Source organism: Myzus persicae, unplaced genomic scaffold, assembly GCF_001856785.1.
Source record: "Myzus persicae strain clone G006 unplaced genomic scaffold, MPER_G0061.0, whole genome shotgun sequence".
Taxonomy (NCBI): Eukaryota; Metazoa; Arthropoda; class Insecta; order Hemiptera; family Aphididae; genus Myzus; species Myzus persicae.
The window spans coordinates 98,252-120,629 of record NW_019100925.1 but is presented as its reverse complement, the minus strand read 5'-3'; the positions used below and the strand labels follow the sequence as shown (position 1 = coordinate 120,629).

The 22,378-nt window shown below is 30.4% G+C and overlaps 1 protein-coding gene across 2 annotated transcripts in view; it reads left to right on the top strand.

The window, feature by feature from the left end:
- LOC111026876 (transmembrane channel-like protein 3) overlaps positions 1 to 15,193 on the top strand; it is a 57,540-nt gene extending 42,347 nt beyond the window's left edge. Inside the window, exons 12-15 of one of the 2 annotated variants that reach the window (XM_022305054.1) lie at positions 2,881 to 3,480; positions 8,807 to 9,020; positions 12,632 to 13,244; positions 14,317 to 15,193. In XM_022305054.1, the coding sequence (XP_022160746.1) occupies positions 2,881 to 3,480; positions 8,807 to 9,020; positions 12,632 to 13,218 (1,401 nt within the window). In that variant the 3' untranslated portion in view covers positions 13,219 to 13,244; positions 14,317 to 15,193. Of the gene's footprint in view, positions 1 to 2,880; positions 3,481 to 8,806; positions 9,021 to 12,631; positions 13,245 to 14,316 lie in introns of those variants that run through there. The other variant, XM_022305055.1, reaches the window with a different exon arrangement.
- The last annotated feature ends 7,185 nt before the right edge of the window (positions 15,194 to 22,378 follow it).

The window sequence follows — 22,378 nt, the reverse complement described above, 5'->3', positions numbered from 1 at the left end:
GTAATTCATATATTTTATATAATATATATTATACATTTTTTAAATTTATAACGTACTTTATACGATAACCAACATTTATTTTCTTAAAAAAAAAACAACATTTGTGATTGTAATAACTGTATCAATATATCATCCTGTAAAAATATAAAGTCATAAATTAAAAGCAGTTTGTCGTGCTTACATTGAGTACATTGAGATTGAATACCATAATGTTATTATTATTATTAACTGGAACTTCGTAATTATTTCACACTCAATACTCAACAGAATCTTTATTATTGTCACATGTGAGGTGGTGAGAGACTCAATAAATGAAAGATAAATTCCCAATCCCAGCCAGTGATTGCGGTGTCCAATCACAAAACATTAAGTGACTGCCTCGATTCGTCCTTTTAGAGGAACAATAAAACAAATTGGTGGATTGAATCATTTAGACCAAAGAACTAGGTTTGCAATTTTGAAATTAACAACTATTTAATTACTCCACTTAAGTTACCACTTATCAAGTTGTTGACCATTGACCAATACTGCAATATCTTTATTTTGTGTTACAACATACCGTTGTCTGCATTTAAATTGTATATACTTATAGATAAGTACTTATTTTTTATGTATATTATTTTATTTTAAGTAGTTTTGACTTGTGAGGTTATAATAATATATTAATGTTAAAAACACTTTACATAAATATATTGTTTCTTATTGTTTTAAATATACAACATGTTTAAGTTAAATCAAAAAATAGTATACGATTCAAGGGTTGCGTTTACCAAAACTGAGATAGATTTAAGGCGTATAAAATATTTGCTTGATTATACATTTTATTTTTTATAAATCTTTTTGGAAATTTGAAAAAAATAGCTCTGGGCACTAAATATATACCTACAACTTTTGTTTAATCTTCATTCCATAAGGTGTAACACGATGAGCTTTTTACTAGGTACCTCAAAAAGTATTCTCCAAAGAATAAAACAATTTGCATTTGAACCAAATAGATTCCTTGCTCCTCTCGGAATTTTAAAATTTCAATGTGTATTTCTTTTCGTATCATTCTCTTTTCGATAAGACAACTTTTATTGGGTTGACTTGGACACGAATTCAATATGAATATTTAACACCTCCATGCTTGGGACCCGTGGCGATATACCTATATGTTTCTTTTTTATTTTAACATCTGTTGAAGGTAGAGTATTTGAGTTTTAATATACATGAATTGCACAAGTGTGGTAAAAAACTATATAAGTAAAGTGTTACACCACAAAATCAATTGTCACATGAAATCCTATATAAAAAAAAAAAATAGCAATCGAAAACCTTTTAATAATTTATCTTAATAAAAACACTGTAACATAGAAAAATATATTTAAATCAACAGTTGTTCTCGGAAAGATTTTAAAATGTAAATTCCACGGACCATTGAATAGTTAATAATACGCACTACACATAATGTTACGTAGGTAAGTAAACTTTTATTTCACCGATTCTAAACAATTTTGATATTTTAGAGCAAATAAAGCTGAAATTGTGAACCTCTGAGTAAATAGAATACTTAATAGGATTCTCCAACCATAAACTGAATGAACGTAGGTCAAGGTTTCGACATTCATTCGTTTTAATTGTTTTTTTTATTTATTGACTTCAATTTCGACTGTTTTAAAATAGGTACAAATAGGTAAAGAGTGGATACATATATTTTATATAAGTTTTCTACAGTCAAACGAGATATATTATATTATAGTTTTCGCTTAGAAATCTTACAAGTGCATAGTATAATAAAATATAATAAATACACAAATTTGTGGCTTATGTACTTTTATAATTTTGTATTGACTTTGTGTCGTTTTAGGAAAATAAAACCTCCTTGGAATGGCTGGTTGCATACATTTATACAAATAATCTCACGCTCACAATATTTTTTTGAATTTTTTTTTTTCATGACGTTATTTATATAAGTTGTGTTCGATGAGAACATTTTTTTTTTAACGCACGAGTGTTCATACACGTGTCAAGTATGCACGTGTGTAAAAAGTAAAAAACAAAAGCGTGTTCGTTATACATTATATCAATATATAATAATACGTATGAAGGACGGAATATAACAAAAAATATGAACGCATGCGAATCTATACAAATATTATTTATCACGTGATTAAAAGTGACGAGGGTATACCATAATTATTATTGAGCTCTTCAAAAAATAATCCGTACGATATATGATGTGATAAACCATTTGTTTCCTCGAAAAGTGTTTGACGTAGAGAACATAGATTTGGTAGACACATTATTACAATAATTTAGGTTGAAAGAACTTTAAAAACCTGATAATTTTATATTTAGTTACTTATATGTTTTATTTGAGTTTAATAATGATTTTAATCACTATTTATTTTAATATATTTGAATACTTGTGTTAAAAATTTTAAATTGCTGTATTAATTTATTATTTAATATTCACCTTTATCCCGAATGTTAAATTATATTTAACCGTCGATGTAAAAATGTGTTTAGTTTCACTATCTGGGTCGGTAAACTGGGAAAATATTGTTATTTAAATACTTGTGCCAAAATAAAATTATTAAAATATTAATTGCATTTAAGACATGGGTCTGAGACCGAAAAAAGGTATATGAATATATTTAGTGAGTTTGGATAGAATTTTTGCTTTACGTTTTGGTTTATATATTTTGTATTAATTTTTCATATTTGTACATTTATGGATTGTTTTTAGTATTGAATACAGATTTTAATTTCGAATGATGTTACACGATGGTTTTTTGACTGCTTTAATTTGTGTTTAAACTTGTTCAAGTCTTTTAGACTCCTAAGTGATTTAATCCAACTACCAATTTAAAACAAGCTGTTTACTATTATTTTTATAAGGTGTCGACGATTATTTCGACGATATTCGTGGACTTTGCGCGTGCCGTGTTCGTGAGGTACATGAACCGGTGCTGGTGCTGGAACCTAGAGAAGCGGTTCCCGCAGTATGGTGATTTCAAGATCGCCGAGAACATATTGCACTTGGTCAACAACCAGGGTATGGTGTGGATGGGCATGTTCTTTTCTCCCGGACTGCCCATCATCAACGTGGTCAAGTTGATGATCATGATGTACGTGCGGTCGTGGGCAGTCCTCACATGTAACGTGCCACACGACGTCGTGTTCCGGGCCAGCCGGAGCAACAATTTCTACCTGGGCCTCCTGCTCACCATGCTGTTTTTGTGCGTGCTGCCAGTCGGCTACGCCATCGTGTGGATCGAACCATCTTGGCACTGTGGCCCGTTCTCTCAGTACAAGAAAATCTATCACATCTTCACCAATTCGATCAAGAAGGCCGTGCCCAACCCACTTGTGCACCGAGTCCTCGATTACATAGCGTCACCGGGAATCGTTATACCGCTGCTGCTGCTTCTCATCCTCATCATATACTACTTGGCCTCGCTCACGTCTTCACTCCGGGAAGCCAACAACGACCTAAAAGTAAGTGAAACCACCCGGCCTGCGTCCAGTATGGTGCTGGAGAGTCGAAGTTAAATAATATTACATAAAGTAATGTGTTGTGCATAATTAATGATAATCGCATAAAAAAAAAACTGTAATGAAATGCGAATGTTATAATTCCAATTTTCAACAACGAAGTAACTTAGTGAATTATTTTAGTCTTAGAATTAATATTGGTGCTTCAGTATTATGCCAAGATATAAAATAATATTATTTTTCAACCAAGTACCTAACCAAGGACTAAAAAAGTTGTACAGCTCAAAAATGATTTTAGTGACGTTGTAGGTGAGTTATGGATCCGGAAGTAATTCTTTTGTTTGGTAAAGTGGAAGCTACTTTTTCAAACTTTGAAGCCATTATACATTTTTAATACAAAGTTATGGGGAAGCAAAAACAAAATCCATTCCAAGCAATTCATTGATGTTTATATTTTTTTCAATACTATGTATCTACATTATAAATATAAATATTATTTTTGGAGCTAGGTCCAAGAATTTAGGGTGATTGAGGCAATTAACGAGGCGTTGTCTCATTCCATATATTGAATAGACAGGTACTATTATAATAATATATATATATATATAAGCTCGAAAGTATGACAATGTACTAATGTAGGTTAATGCACTTTACGTTGGGAAAAAGCAGCCAATATCATAGATCTCGGTATGCAGAGTCGGTGGACAAATATATACATATATATATATATTGGATAAAGTTTCTTTAAAACATAATATTAATTTGATTATGAATTAGTAACTTGTTATTATTTTTTCAGGCATATTATATGACACAAAATAACTCAACGATACAAAACGCCAGTAGGTGTATAACATTTTTTTATATGACCATATTATATTTTATGTTTATAAAATGAATGGCTATAAATATTAACTTTTAATGATATTATTATTTTGAACCCTTCTTGGACTTATCATAATATAAACTTATATTCTAAATGTTATGAAATTAAATATTATCAAGAAGTCATACCCGCACATGCTGTACTGTTGTTTCTGTCTTAGAAACCTGCACGTGTCACAGTTAACGTTCAGAATAATTCACTTATACCTATTTTATTTAATATTAAAGTGAATTGTTCTATAATTAAATTTAAAGGGAAGAATATTATCCAGGGCCGGGCCCCACATGGAAAATTTGTTTTTATATTTTGAAGTAAAGCTTAAACATTTCAAAAAATATAGGTATTAATTATATTCTTACCTTTGAATTTTATAATACATGTATTAATTTATTCTAAATAATAGGTACTAAATATTATAAAGTTAAATTTATCCGTATTTATTAATTATTTTTTTAAATAAAAATCAACAGACCGCGAATAACGCAAATATTTTATCAAGGAATAACTTGAATTTTACAAGTTTTTCTAAGATACACGTACATACAATATGTATGTACCTACCTACAATAAATTCTAAATAACCTTAATTGTTTTATAACTATAGAAATAGTGTATGAATAACGGTATATTCCCACTAAAATAGGGCTACAATAAGGAACCTGTGAATAATATATGTAGTAGGTACCTACCCAACATTATTGTGTGCGGCTTACTTCGTTACCTACATGCGCCGTCCTCGGGGCTCGGATAGTAATCTAATGGGAAGGGGCGACGTGTTTGTCCAGACCCTAAAATTATGTAGCTCACAAATAATATAATATTATAATACCATTTTGTTTATAAAATATACTATACACCAATAAGCAATAATAATACACTACCAAAATCCTTCCGCTGGAATTATTTCGTATCACTGCCCTCCAGCACACCACTATTAATAATAAGTACGCACTCGTGAGTCGTGGATGGCGATGTGAAAACGGTTTTAACCGAGAATTGGGTTACACGATAGGCGAGAAAAAAAGACCGTTGACGACTGTATTTCTTAGACTTTTTTTAGACTTATCTAGACTCTTCAAGTCTTTTGCGATGATCAACACTTGACACACTCGCCAACTTCACTCTAAATCTATTATTAAGTCGAGAAAAATCGGAAAAAGTGAAGGACGCAAAGAAAACGACTGACGGTCATCGTTTTAATTCCATGAAAACTAACTAATAACGAAAAATATTATTAGCTTTGTTAGTTTACCTTAAACAATGTGAACTGCGATTGTCGAATTGAAACCGTGGTCAATATGACCGACTTTATAATAACTCAATTGCTATTGAAATCGGTTTAAGTAACTCACAATCAGGTAACGGCGATATCTTCTACTGTCCTGCCTAAATGGGAATCTGTGGCCACCAACTGTAACACTATTTTCGGGTAGCTATTTGCGGGCAAGTTAAGTGTGATGCGCAGTGTGACGACATACTAGCGAAATGAGTTTTTTGTAAACGTATATTATATTATATTTGGGAGCCTCATAATTTCGAGTCCAACGAAACGCGTAGTCCGTTACCCGAAGATAACGAGCTAAGGAAGCGCTTAATGTAGAAGCACATACATTATCATATTATAGGTATTTGTATATTATTTACAGGTTCCTGAAATTATGATGTATCTACTTCCTTGATAAAATCGTCACATAACCATTAAGTATTTAAATTATTTAAACAAATGGTTTCTCATTCCAAATTTTAGATGCATTTAAAAACATTAAATAGAATTTGAATGTTCGTATGGTTGAAGCATGAAAACGAAATTCAATACTGTAGTATTTGTATTAGCCACAAGGTCCAGTGGCGCATGAAGAGTGCTAACGTGGGAGGGGGATCGCTTTAGGTGGTTATTTTATTAAAAAACTCTGGTAAAATTAATTTTAAAATTATAATTCATAAAGATGTTTATAATAAATCAGCACCTTATGGTTCTAAATGTCTCAATACGTGTTTATTATCATCATATGCTAATTATATTTTATTCAGTTTTAATTTAGGTAAACTTAATCATTTTGGACAACCATTCATGGATTGTTTAATATGTGATCAAAATTCAAAACAATGTTTTCACTTGCTTAGTTGGGCTTAAATAATAAGAAGTTTGTCTTATGGAAAGTTTACTCGGTCATTGTAAGGGGGTTATTAATTAAAACAGAAATCTATGCAGACGATCAAAATTCAATGTTACATTTATACAATTGTACATGGACAACTGCTTGCGTGAATTAAAACAATTGTGAATAATATGGAATACAGAATGGTGGAAGAAATCGATTAATGCTCATTGTTCATAGAACACATCATGATAGTATCATACAGCATACGATGAAAGAGTGGAAATTGTGAATAAATTAAGGAATTAACATTGCAAACTTAATAAAAAAAAATTAGCTCTTAAGTTGATACATTAATACAAATTTAAACATTGAACTTCTATTATTGTATAATATAATATACGAGTATGTATATAATAAGTATATTACTAATTTTTTGACTGTAAAATATCATAAATTTACGTTTACACTTCACTCTGCTAACAGAGTGCCTAAATGTTAAATTGAATGCCATTAAAGAATCATTTAAAGATAACATAATTTTGAACCAAGGTTATAAATTAAGTATAAATACTGTAATAACACTGTCTTTGAAATCTTATAAAAGCGCCACTGCGCAAGAGAAATCTGTTCACGGAGAGATAATTTTATGCTATCAAGTATATACGAATGTATGGCACAAATAATTTTTTTATTTTATTAATCAAGTTATACGAATAAATTGAACATTAAAACCTCCCCTGAATCTAGAACTATTGATAAGTGAAAACTGTACTAAAATCCGTTGGGTACTTTTGAGTTATGCGCGTACATACAAAATAGGGGGTTCTATTTTATATAGTAGTATGAAGTATGATATTATATTAATTGAATTAAAGTGCTTTTAATTTAAAAAAAAAGAAAAATATTATACTTACCACCAATGTTAATAGTAATATAGGTAACTATAATAATAATAAAATATTAAATTACAATAAAAATTATAAAAACATTATTATTTCTGGAATAAAAGAACAAGACTTTTTGGGTACAAAGTTAAAAAATTTAAAAGTATAGACTTTAAAAATATGTCGCGTCTATAGCGATATATTTATAATCAAATTTAATTTATAAATTGGAAGCGAAGTAGTTTGAAAATAATAATTAATATCAATTCGTTTCAATAGTACAATGTGTAAAATGACATTAAGTGTACTTGTATACTCCTCGGTCCTCAAACATGAATTATTGGACGCACCATAGCTCCGCATGAATAAAAATATTTTGTGAATCCGTAACTCCGCATGCACCGTATCTCCGCACGGTCGAAAATACAAACGCACCGTATCTCCGCATGGTTGAAAAAACGAACGCACCGTAACTCCGCATTCTAAAAATATTTTAACCCAAAGATGCACGAATTAAAAAAATTATTACATACTTAGAAAAAACATACATAACAAACGATGCAACATTTCCACCCAGTATTTGGGCCAAAAAAGAAGCGACGTTGGAGAGAACTACAAACAACTGTGAGTCTTTTCACGCCAAATTTGGTGATTTATTTACATCAGCACATCCAAATATTGCTGTATTCATTAAACATTTATTAGCTATGCAGACGGATTCTTATATAAGAATGAATTCTGCCAATAATAACGAAAGTAGGATAATTAGAAGAAAACTAAAAAATAATATACAATTTATAAATAAAAAAATCGAATTATATAATAACAACCAAATAGATAGATATAGTTTTGTAAAAAGTTTGGCTTCGTTTAATAATATTTTATTTTAACTTATTTTAACTTACATTATAATTTTAACGATTTTTCGTTGTATGCATTAATTATTATAATTTTTGTTAGATACATTTTATACCGCCAATGACGATTTTTTTTGTATGCATTAATTATTATTAATTTTATATTTTATAATTACCTAGTATTACCTGCAGTCTAATATTATTTTTATTTAACTTTAATAATATGTATTGTATTTTGTATATTTTAAACATTAAAAAAAATATGTGCGGAGTTAGTGTCAAAAAAAATCTTTTATGCGGAGTTAGGGTGTTTAAAAAAAACTTCGTATGCGGAGTTAAGGTGTCGAAAAAAAACCTTGTATGCGGAGTTAAGGTGATATATTATAAAATGGCGACGATCCGTGCGGAGTTACGGCGCACCGGAATTATTAGAGGCGGCTTATTCCCCGTTGCCCTCCCCCCCATTACCTATCAGCACTAGGTGCACAGTCGCACTTAAACGTCGATAAAGACGTGACCGGAGCACTAGGAATCCGATACACCTATGTAACCACCGTCCCCAATGGCTAATAGTAATAATCGTCCCCATGATATTCGCAGACGCAGCTGAGACGCGAGCGGACCGAAGAACGTCGAAAAATGTTTCAGTTAGTCAACAGGAAGAAGCAAGGTGGCGGTGTCGACGACGATGACGACGACGATTACACGTGCATGGACACCACACTGGCAAAGTGGAGACATATAATGCCAGACAGCAAACTGCAGACGGACGTTCCGAGCTCCGTGTTCGAAATCGTGGAGAAAAAGCTCACGGGTAAGACCGAACATGACTGAAATAATACTGATGCTCAGGGGACGCATTTGTATGCTTATTTGGTACTGGAAATCTGTACCAAGTGGCCCATTTTTCTTAATCAAACTGCTATCAAACATATTTCAAAGTTTTCCAGTTTAGGCTTCTAAGCACTCCGTATATTCACGTTGGTTTCCGTCAGTCCGTTAGTTACCTACATAGTTACGATTGCTGTTGTACCTTTATTTTCGATTTTTATTTATTTATTATCAGCACATAGTTACGATTTCTGATATATATCGTTGATTTGTATTTATTTATTGACTGCAGTTACTGTACATAAATTGTAAATAGATGTATAATATTAATTATTGCGTTTTATTAAAATACGTTTAGAAATCTATTATTTAGCACCCTCGCAGGGTGCATTTCTTAACTTGTTTTTGGTATAACTTTAAAATTAAGTGTAAAATCTGACATATTATACGTAAGAACATAGTGGTTAAAATATGAACTTAATCAAACAAATAAGATTTTTAGATTTTAGTGAGGCTACCACTTCCATTTTAAGAACGCGTTAATTTTTTCAAATACTCTCAGATGCAGTGCCTATTCAGACACACATTCAAAAAAAATTAAAAATGGTTTAAGTTAGTACTACATTTGTTTCTTTATTTACACTATGTTAAAAATATGAGCAAATTACGGTAATAACTAGGGCTCGGATTAGTAATAAATACCTCGCGATACCTAATTTCTATCCATCTATTCTGTCATCGATCAAGCAAGAAGATTTTTAAACAATGTACCTCGCTGTTTTTATTATAATTATTGTTATATATTACTGTATTACTTATATGGATCCAAAATCCTTGATATATCAACGTTGCTCGCATTCGGTACAATAAATATAATCTATATATAGTAATAAAATGTGTCAAATATCCGACGAAGATAAAATTCGGCTATTCCTTTGGTCGCGATAGTATGGACTGTGGACATAACAAATACCGATTGTTAACATTTATCACAATATAAAACCATAAACAAAAGGCTCTAATTCTAGATAATGCTCTTGTAACGCTTTTATATTTGTATACACTATATACTATACGCTTCAAAATGTACAACATACACGATTTACCTATTACCGTTGGCGTTCAGTGATAAAAAATATAAAAAGTCACTCTGATAAGTGACGTTGAGATTATTGTAATATAGAGTATAGAGACTATATATAGTGCCATGATTGTAGATAGTATATAATCGTATAGTTATAGACGTATAAAGTACAAATCTGTGTAAGCACCTATAATATATATACACTTCCCACGTGCACAACAATAATACATACAAGAAGTATATACTATGCGCATAGTGGTGGTAGTAGATATATATAGATCAGCGATAAACATAAAATGATAATCGACGGTTCCGCCACGTCCCCGCCCGCCCCCGTTTGTCCGGGGCGTAAATAAAACCCTTATACCAATCCGGTCGCATTTAATAATTCAAAAGACTGAATAAATAAAGCACTCGCGTGGCGGGATTTAGTGAACCGCACTATGCACGTACCTGTATTATAGTTACTTAATGGAGACCGTGTAGTGCGGGTGGTTGTTAATGACGAGCTCTCGCGTCCGAATGGACAAGGCCGATAGTATAATAATAGTTTATCGATCACGACGAACTTGTTTTCCGAAAATTTAATTCATTTTACGAGTAAACACTAGATTTGAGTTCAATAACTACAAATTGTTGTATGAAACAAACTTTAAATGCTCATTATCATTATTAGGCAGGCAATCAAATCAACACGTTTTTCGTTTATTTTCTATTTCCGAATAAATAATAATTATATTATACTATAATGTTATTATCATAATATGATTTAAAAGTTATGGATGGTTTTCTAAATTCTATAGTTCTGTTTCATGATAGTTGATAACATGGATCTTCAATATATAATAGTAATTAACTATCAAATGAATAATTTAAAGTTTAAACTATTAGTGTGATTTTATCGTTGTCAGCCTCTGTCTAGTGAAAAATGTAACTGTTTATATTTTTACTTATGTAGACATTTATTGATTAGTGTCTTAAGTTTCTCTTTTATAATCATTATTATTTAACACATTTTAAATTTGTCACTTCATATTATTATCTATTTTTCTTGGTACCAATATAAAATGGCATTATTCTTCTTATGTATTATTGTAAACAAATAAGTAGGTATTAAAATGTTGTTCCGAAACTAAAGATGTGATAAATTGCAAAATTTAAAATCTAACAGCTTCAAAACCATACACTTCACTTTTATATAATACCATTATGTAATATTAATAGTAATTATATGCATCTATATTTTTCCATAGTATACTTCATAATAAAACTTAATTAAATGGATTAAATTATAAACTGCCAATATACAGACAAACAAGTTAATTACGATGTACCCTAAAAACTGTTGATTAAATTAATTAGCTGTTGGTGATCATATTTTAAAATCAGTAAGTACAGAGAGACGGAAAAAATACATTAAAATATTGAAAATTTGTTTTAAATTTTAAAATATTAAGATTTGCAAAATGTTGATAGTATTTTACTTAAAAAATTAATTTAAAGGTGTTCAGAAATAGTTTGAAAGTAGGTACATTTTATCAAGCTGGGGCAAGTTAATGATAACTTTTAACTGAGTTAAGTTAAGTTGATAGAAAACATTTTAAAAAGTTTAAAGTTAATAATTATCCTATTTTTTTGAAGCTCGGTTAATTTAAAAGTTAAGTGAAAAGTTATAATTTTTTGTTTAATATATTATAAGCAGCTAGTAATATGGTTTAAAATAATAAAAATTAAATGTTTATGCAATATTATATATCAACAATAATAATTTTATTATATTTATTATTTAATTAATTATAAATTAAGGGAATTGGATTTGATTAAAAGTAACTCGTTATTTATTAAGCTTACATCAACAAAAATAAGTTAATGAAAATTAAATTTTGAAAAGTTAAGTTAAAAAGTTAAAATTAACTTAACTTTAACTTTTTAACTCGTTAATGCCCAGGCTTACTTTTTATAGTGAATATAAATTAAAATTCAGAAATGTTTTCAAATAACTAATAGGTAGGTACCAAGCTTAAAATCAATGATAAACCTGTTAACCTGCAAACTCGATTATTATTTATTATTATTGGGATTGATAATAATAGTCCCCATAATAGTCCCCCCGATAATTTTCAAATACAAAAATGTAATAATTATTATGAGTGATAATATATTATATATTATGTACTTTTTATATTAATATAAAACAATTTTTTTTTAATTTATCTATTGTACTTTGTATTATTTATTTATTAAACCGTAATACTAGTCCCTAATTTAAATATTTTAACATTTAATCATCAGCGTTTTACGTTATTCGTATCACACATAACATGCTTTCCATAAATCATCTTACTGATTTCTTAATTTTTTATGTACGAAAACTAAAATTAAATTGTACCTAGTAGCTTATTATAGTAGAATCAAAAGTATTTTTTTAAATATTAAAATAGTTCTATATTAATGATACCTTCTGTCATTTTTGGAAACTGATAGAATAATAAGCTTTTATTTCAACATAGAAAATGAGGTGCTGGACAAAGTGCGTGAGAAACTCGTGCACATGGAAGCAGAGGACCAGCAGCCCGAAAATAAACAACATCCAAGCCGCGAAGATCAACAGCAACAGCAACAGCATACCCAACCGCAGCCCACGAAGCTCCAACGTAATCATCACCACCATAATCCACCTCCACTACAACACCATCACCATCATCACCACCATCACCAGCAGCACCTCTACCACCACCTCCGACGGCCTTCGAGAAATGAAGAATCACGGGACACGGCTGCGACGCTGCGCAAGTGGAAAAAGTCCAATGTGGTCCGGCCTCCGTCGTCTGAGTCCGAGTCGTCGGATCAGTCGGAAGCAGTACCGGAAATCCGTGAAACAGTTGCCGCTGTTTCTCACGTTTCCGGGTCTCATCAAAAGACCACGGCCGCTGAACTTCCGGTAGCAAGCGCTGTCGTTGAAGATGGAAGTCCTGTGACCGCCACTGATCAGCCCGTCAAGCAGAGGGCGAGGCTCAAGTTGGCACAGATATTGTACAAGGAGGCGAGGAGGAGAAGACAAAAATACGTCGAGGAGCTGCAAAATCAACAAGAATAAAATATAGAATACAAACGATTTACAACGTAAGTCTTTTATATGTCACTTATGTTAGTATGATATATATACTTAAAAATAAACGTTACGATTTATAAAAAAAAAAAATTAAAAATTAAACGAAACAAAAGTGTGGTTAGGTTAGAATAATTCAAAATCGAAAATAATATGTTATATTTTATTAGTTAAAAAGATATAAAACACATTTTTACTAATATTATGGTTTTTGGATGAATACCTACGCTTATTATTACACGGACACCACATTATTTGTGCTCAAACTGTCTACGGTAGACATTTTTTTAAATGTGTGCCCAAATCACTAGTGAAATATTATTATACACAATTAACGCAAATGGTTAATTAGTCATTCTTAATATTTATTATCATGTTAAATAATGCATATTACTGATTAGATATTTTAGGAATATTTACATTAGGTATAGGTACCTTCTCATTGTGAGACAGTCGAGGATCGTTTAATTTATTGTTTTTAATGAAAAATTAATTAGAAGAAATTCGATTACGGATTAATCATTCTTTAGCAGTTTAGACAATAACTGATCCAAAAATGGATATCAAAATTTCAGAAAATTGTCACGTCCAATCTAGGATACTAGGACACGATTACCCATAAGCCATGGCTAAGCCTTACTTTATAACCTAGTGAAGTGATGTGTATAAAATTTGAACCATCTTAGGTAATAATTTAAATATTTAATTTAGAGTTGGCTGTGCAGTTTCTAATAAAAATATTTAAATTTGCCAATATAAGATCACGATTTTTGTTGTTATCTAAGTACATGATGTATTAAATATTAATAAATGAAACATTCATTTTAATTTAATTTTTTTGTTTGAACTCATAGTTATGTTAATAAATAAAAAAATATTTACTAAAAAATGTAACACGACGATTTAAGCAATAACGATGCAGGTATGCATTTTTTGAAATAGTTGGTAAAAGTAAAATACGTAAAATGAACAAACGATAATCAGTGATTTGCCACAAATTACATACCTACCAATAAATTACCAAAACCGTTATATCTACATCTGCACGATCTATAATTTCATTAATATTTTGTTTTATGGTTTCAGAGAACATACTATTCGGAAGCACCAGTTGGATTTTGAATTTGTCTTGAAATCTAAGAAAAATCTTACTCATCTATATAACATCAAAATATAAAATACAAAGTATATTGTATTATATTATAATCAAATGATTAGTTTCTTAGCACACCATTGTTTATTGTATGGTTCAGAATTATATTATACTATTAAATATCTGCACGTCACTGTTAAGATACGACCATACTTATATCTATACATTGAGATATGAGGCTATATGTAATCGTGTTGGATTCATGTATAGTTTTACTAAACCAATTTAGTCATAGTCGAATATATATATATATATATTCATATATCTATGAACACAATTACATTTTTTTCCGAGTGTTTTTAAAAGTTTAAGTTTTAATACATTATTGATCGTTATGCTGAATTAACTCTTTCTGTTTGGGCCACCCATTTATATATTATATATTATTATTATATGTATATATATACCTATTCCGAGTATCACAAAAACATGATACATGGACAAAGTTGATGCCCATGGGCATGCACAAAATAGAAAAGTTAAAAATTGTAAGTGATAAGAATTTATGAACCAACAGTTTAGTCTAATGATCAGCAAATAGAATTCAAAAATATGTAAAGGATATTGACTTATACGAGCATTTGAGTTATGAGTGTACCCTGTTTTTGAGTATACACGGTGTAGATGTGTATTTTATAACTATTATTCAAGTATTAAATATTTTAGACACTTATAATTAATATTGTACATGGTATTTAAAAGGGTGTAACGTGGGTGTTCTCCAACTGCGCTCTCTATCGACAATCAATATGTCATATAATTCCTACCAAATTCATTTTTTGAATTTGTTATCTTGTGATACTAATATACAATATACATTATAGTTATACAATTAGAAGTCCATTATGTATAAGTTCAAATAATAATACGTCACAAGTTATATTATCTAAACCTCTATGTAGATAATATTTTTCAATGTTGACGTAGGTACATTGAAATAAATAAAATAAATAAAGTTACTATCAATAATCATGTAAACTATATTATAGTATACATTATAAATTATAATATAATTATGGTATTTATAATGTTCAGATTTTCAGAGTATAAATTATTACTTCAATTTAACATCTATTAAGTTAAAACTTCAATCTCGTCAATAATTTTAATTCATAAATCTAATAAGATTCTTTTAAAATTATCAGATTCGTCACACACCTGCACTATAAGTTTGAATTATTTTGTACGATTACGTTCACAACATTTTTTAATCAATTTGTAATGAAATATAATCTATAAAAAATATTGTTTTTTTGTAACTTACAAGGAATTTCATAAGTTATTCAAATTGTCAATATCACGTATTCCTACGATCCCTTCTATACCTTTCAAAACGATTTATTTGACATAATAAAATGTTTATAAAACCAATTTGTATGGTGTTTGAGTCAAGTAAGAAATCTTAAATAGAGCGTAGGTGACTTTTTTCTTATACAATTTTTAGAATATGTTGTGAAAAATTCAAGTAAAGAAAACCAATTTAATGAATATTAACCAATCCATGACAAAACCCATTGATAATATATACTATTATGACATAATATCTATTATTTCTATTGTTCTTGATTGAATAATTTATTTATACAAGAAACAAAATAGTATTCATAAGACGTACATTTCTCTGTTCTCTCCCGACATTTTGATATCAGCATAATTATATTCCAGTGAAGGAAGTAAAGAAACATTTCCCTATTCCCCATTGGAAATTGTTCTTTTTACACATAATCTAATTGCATGTAAATCAGGAAAATAGTCGTTCAAATACATACACTTGCATAGAAAATTGTGATATTTTGAATATGAGGGTCTGTCAGAGAAATGTACGTTATAATGGAGACATGAACGCACGAACAAATGTCGCAACGTTATACATTTTAGAAAAAAAATTATCTTCTTATATATTTTACATGATTCATACAAAATAAATAACTAGTCGGCTGTTGTGAAAGAGAACCCCGTTGTGCATTATTGAAATATTTTTTTGGGTGAACATGAGTTCGTTATTGTAGCGAGAAGGGAATCGGTCATTCAGCGGGGTTGTGCGGGTGTTCGAGTGTGGGTCTGCGAGTGCGTGCCGTAACGGGTGTCTATTGCAGCGTTTCCCAAAGTGTGTTCCACGGAACCGTAGGGTTCCGTGGGACAATGTCAAGGGTTCCGTTAGATGTATGAGATTATTGAGAAAATTATGTTTATTTAATGTTTATTGTTTAAAAAATGTTTGATTGAAAATTTTTTTTTAAACTAAGTTTAATAATGAAAAGTCATTAACAGTATCATTAAAATATTATTTGGACTTGAGAGTTTAAGGAATTGATTTTCCTTTTTTAATTTACAACAATTGTAGTTGAGTTGGATTAGACATTAGGGTTCCGCGAAACACAAACAATTTTTTAAGGGTGCCGTGGTCGTAAAAGTTTGGGAACCGCTGGTCTATTGTATAGGTCGTACACGGCAGTGGCCGTTCCAATATTCACATCTATAATATAATATTATATTATATTCAGAAAATATAGGTACAGAGCAGAACCAACCGATAAACCCATCAAACTGAGGGTGATTATTAATGGTTATTTTTTTATTAAGTATTTAAAAATTTTGAAAGTAATAGAAAAATAATATCACGGGTAGTCAATTTCAATAATATTATTTGATACCTTTAATAATGTGATATAATAAATATCTTTATAATAGCAATGTTTTGATCTTAGTTATAGACGATTTAATTACAATCAGGCAGTTAAATGACCTAGCGTGATGTTTAGTAGACGATTATAATATTATCCTTCGTTCCGCTTCATAATAATAAATAAATAAAATATTATTTTGTAGGAGATTTACACTCAACAGAATAGTTTTTGATTAAGAGTTTCCCATAAACCTTATAAGTCATCATAAACATTTGAAACCTTCAATTGTTATAGGTTTAAATATTTTTCCTTCGTATATTTTTACATTTGTATGGTGTAATCGTGAGAATGATTAATTAATCTACAACAACCAATATTTAACGAAATAATGTACAGAAATAACGTAGTCGTACTTTTATTCAATTTCAAAATATATACAAACAAACAACAAGGTAAAATAAATGAAGATAAAAAAAAATTGGAAAATCGTAAAGGTCCATTACTATACTATGTAGTTAATGCTACTGCAGTTCATCGTTAGACACCGTATAGTCAACACGCACCTTATCGCGTCTCACGAGTTCCGTATTAAATAGCTTCCGATAGCAGTATAATAGTGTACACTTTCCGGACCTCAGAAGCTGGTTAATTATAATAGCAGATAAATAACGATAAAACCAGCAGTCTCAAGCCCATAACACTAAAATGTTTACGAAGCTACCAACTTTGAAAAGCCCGTCAATTCGTCGACGAGTTCAATCAAATAATTCAATAAAACGTCACCGATTACTACACCCAAAATCTTCCCTAAACCAAATCCACTAAGAACCACATCAATTCTTAATCAACTGCAAAAGTCCTCATCAAAAATCACACCCAATGTCACCACTTCAGAAACCCTAATCGACACGGATAACAGTAAACAATCTTTCGTCTCCACAGTCGCAAACAGTCAAATACCGAAAAAAGACCAAGCAATAATAAACCATAATCTGCCGCATAAAGATTACATAATCGCTATCGGCAAATTAGTTCAACCTTCGAACATTCTATTCGCGTCCCACTTATCCAGTTCGTCGTTAACGCTACGGACAAGTTTAGATAATCCACACGTATATTGTATATATTATTATATTTAGTATGGACATTGTGCATCATGCACTTGAGTTTACGGTCCCCTGCCTATCTAGCCGACAGAATATGTTATTTTCTTTCTTTCGTTTTTTTTCTTTTGTATCGGACGTATCCCTGACGTGTCTGTAAAATATAATGTATATTATATTTACTAGATAATATTACATATATTTGCTCCGGCTACCCCCAAACACCATTATAGTGTTTTCTGATGCATATACGGCCCCCGTAGAGTCACCCGTGCTGCGATGCTTTCTTCGCCAGACAACTGTTTAAAATTATTTATTTGAAGTCTGTGTACAAGAATTTTATCGTTTTGTGGACACTCGAGCCGTCGACGAGCATTCTGTATCGGTACGTTCAGGGGGTATACGGAAAAAAAACCACGGAAAAAAAACCAAAATGATAATATAATCGATATTGTACATCAATTTGTACATCTTCATGTATAATATTGTTTTCCGGCATATTTTAAGGTATACATATAACCTTTGTGACAAAGCTTATCTGCGTCCTTATTTGATTTAATAATTTCCATATTTAAAAATATTAAATCCTGAACTTAAAAAAAAAACAATTTGCAAGACACAAAACACAATAACACAATACAGTAAAGTCACAGTCAGCACAATGATCAATAGTATGATCTTCATATTCCCCCAATTTCAACTATAAATCTTGACAGATTAACTTGTCACTCGTCAGACTTGTCTGATTATATTGTTGAGTTATTTTTAATTTTCGAAACCAATAGTATATCTACAGCATAGAATAATAGGTCTATGATCTACAGGGAATTTCTCAAACTAAAATGTATGTAATAGCATACATAGTGTTTTGTATTATTATTATCTCTATTATTATATTACAGTCAATATATCACTCATAAAATTGATACTTGTAAAGTTGGGTAAGTGTAACACCAAAAAGTGACTAACTTGCTCAGCTTTAAAAATTGGATAAAATAAATATAATATAATTAATTATATAATATTTGAATGTATAATTAATTTATATATAAATTTTATTCGTTATAATATTGATAACACAGCAATAGATTGTATATTATTATATTTTGTGATTATACTTATTCTCTGATTATATTATTATCATTTTGGTTTTTTTTCCATTGGTTTTTTTTTCCGTGGTTTTTTTTTCCGGGATTCGTTCAGGGTTATCCAAAACGACCAAAACGAATTTTACTTGTATTGAAAAATTATTGGTTTAGTACACTATTTGATGTCTTATACCTACCCTAACATATACTGTTTTGGGTCACCGCTTTTGTCACGCTTGCGCTGTGACTGTGCGTGTGTCACTTCTTCCCTGACTGGTTTACAAAGGTGGAGTGCCTGAAGTCACACGGCTATGCCCTACTTCGTCGCATCGACCTTCGGTATATTTTGGCACCCCCTGGTCCCTACAATCCCCGTCGCCAGAATCTTGGTTTTATTGAGCTCGGACATATTCTCGATGACAATTTCATTTGTGACCACGCCGTCGTTAGGTTACATCAAAGAACGGGGCACTCTACAGTGTAGTCTACACTATACACTTTACCGTCTGTAAGTTGAAATATATATATATTATTTAACTCTATATTATATTATTGTATGCGTTTTAAATTTTAACTATATCATGCAATAACAATTGAACAATAATTGTTTATAACTCTTTTATTTTCGTCATTCAACGTAACACACACCCAATGTAACGCACTGTATTACAATTATTATTTTTTCTTACTTTCTGTTACGAATGACTAAAGGTAGTATAATTTAATATATGTAGGCAAATATCTAGTATTTTGTGCTTATAGTTAGGGTGTAATTGGTGAACATTAATGTGATAACAATTTTAGAGAAAAGTCGATGGAATTGAATCTTATAATTTTTTAATAAATCGATATATGCTTGCTGATAATCCATAATTGTTTTCAAAAATTTGTATAAGTATATTTAAATCCATCACCAATATAAGTTTAGTTATCAGTAACATTTCTAAAATCGAATTTAATTAGTACATACATATCAAATATGGCTATTTCTCACGATTTTCAAGGCAATAAATATGTATTTTTTTCAGATGATGGGGACACGGCTAATGAAAAATTTTGTAAATGGGCACTGACCAAAGAAATGAAAGGAACAACATACATAACGCGCAATTCAAAAGCTTAAGACACTTATTTTATCATACAATATATTTTAAAAATATGCTGGCAGTCAAGTATAAAATAATTCGTAACGGGACAAAAATCATGATACTCGAAATAAAATACGAAGGCTTAAACATAAAATTCATCTTTAGCCATAATTTTATACAGTCTAAGCTATCTGACTTTCCAAAAACATTTGGACTGATAGAAGCGAAAAAAGTATACTTTCCATATCTTTTTTCAATACTCCAGAGAATCAAAATTATATAGGACCTTTACTGCTTTACCAGACAAATCGTACTACGGTTATAATTTTATAATAACGAAACAACGAACATTATTTATAAATTAGCATGACGAAATGACTAAACAAAATTATGTATTTGATTTCAAAAATGAGTCTTAACAATATTGTAATTCAGTCGTTGACATTCTACGAAGAGGGTGTTTAGAACATAGAATACAATTTTTTGACGTGTGCAATATTGACCCTTTTAAATACATAAAAATTGCGAGTTTTTTTCTGACAATTCATAGGCCCAGTGACCTATCAAATGCCACCATAGCAGAAATGTTAAAAAAGAAAATTTTTCCGATGAGTCCATCAAGTGGTTGGAAAGTATAATATTAATTTTCATTAAAAACATTAAGCATGCTTTAAACAGCGTAGAAGTTGTTATATTCTGGAGTTGACGGTTACGACAAAACGGAAAAAAAGTGTGTGAGGACCACGGATGTTTTTGGCCAGATTGCTTCAACTCCAGTGACATAAATCCCGTTAATAATAATGCTATAACTGATTTATACAACAACACGATGAGACGGACAATACAATTGAAAAAAAGGGTATCAGCGGTTACGGAGATGTAGAGTTGTAAATGAAGATAGCACGTAGACTACAAACAAATGATGCAATATCGTATAATTGATCCACTAAACCACAGAGATGCATTTTTTGGAGAAAGAACTAATGCTACAAAGTTGTTGGTTAAAAATAAAATGTATAGATGTATGTAATTTATACCTGACAGTAATGTACTATGACAATTACCCGGGAGGTCATTCTAAAAAAATTTTTAATCCAACTATAAAAAAATGTGTGGAATCAAATTGGTATGTTTTTATCAATTGAAAAATATTACCTCTGACCAAATTATATCGCTTCGTACTTCCAATAAAATCTGCCGAATTAATATTTACATTTTGCAAGCATTGAAACGTCTAGATAAAACTAAACAATGTACACACGGCGAAGAGCAAAAAGCACTTAAGGGAACTCGGACGACGGACGAAGTCCAAAAAGCTTTAGAAAAAGGTTATAAAACCATGAAAATTTATGAAACGCAAAATTTTGAAAAAAAATCTAACGCTTTATTCCAGGAGTATATTAAATGATTTTTAAAAATTAAGTTGGTAACTAGCCCGTGAAAAAATGACTATCAAACCGTTAATATGGCTACATTTTAGCAGTGAAAAATACAGTAGGCATCGATATGGATATTGAAAATATAAAGGAAAATCCAGGATTAAGAGCACTCGCTAAAATGTGTCTAAATTCATTTTGGGGCAACTTTGGGCAAAGACCTAATCAAACGAAAACCGAAATAATATCAAAACCAGACAGGTGACACCAAGTATTGTTAGACAGTCAATTAGAAATTGAAAACATAGTTTTTGTGACAGACGATTTAGTTGAAGTGTCTTACAAAATAATTAACGAATACGTAGGACACGAATATAACACTAATATTTACGTGGCCGCATTCACAACGTCAAACCCAAGAATAAGATTGTATACCATGTTGGATAATCTCGGAGAAAAAGTTTTCTATTACGATACAGATAGTGTATTTTACATTGACGACGGCGATACCGAAGTAAAGACCTAGGCGAATGGACGGATGAATTAGGTGCAGGTGTGCATATAACCGACAGGGTATCAACAGGCCCTAAAAGTATGGCACACACAGATAATGAAAATCGGACAGCTGCCAAAATAAAAGGATTTACCCTTAGTCGCCAAAATATTCAAAAAATAGATATGGACATTGGACAGTATGAAAAAAATATTAAATG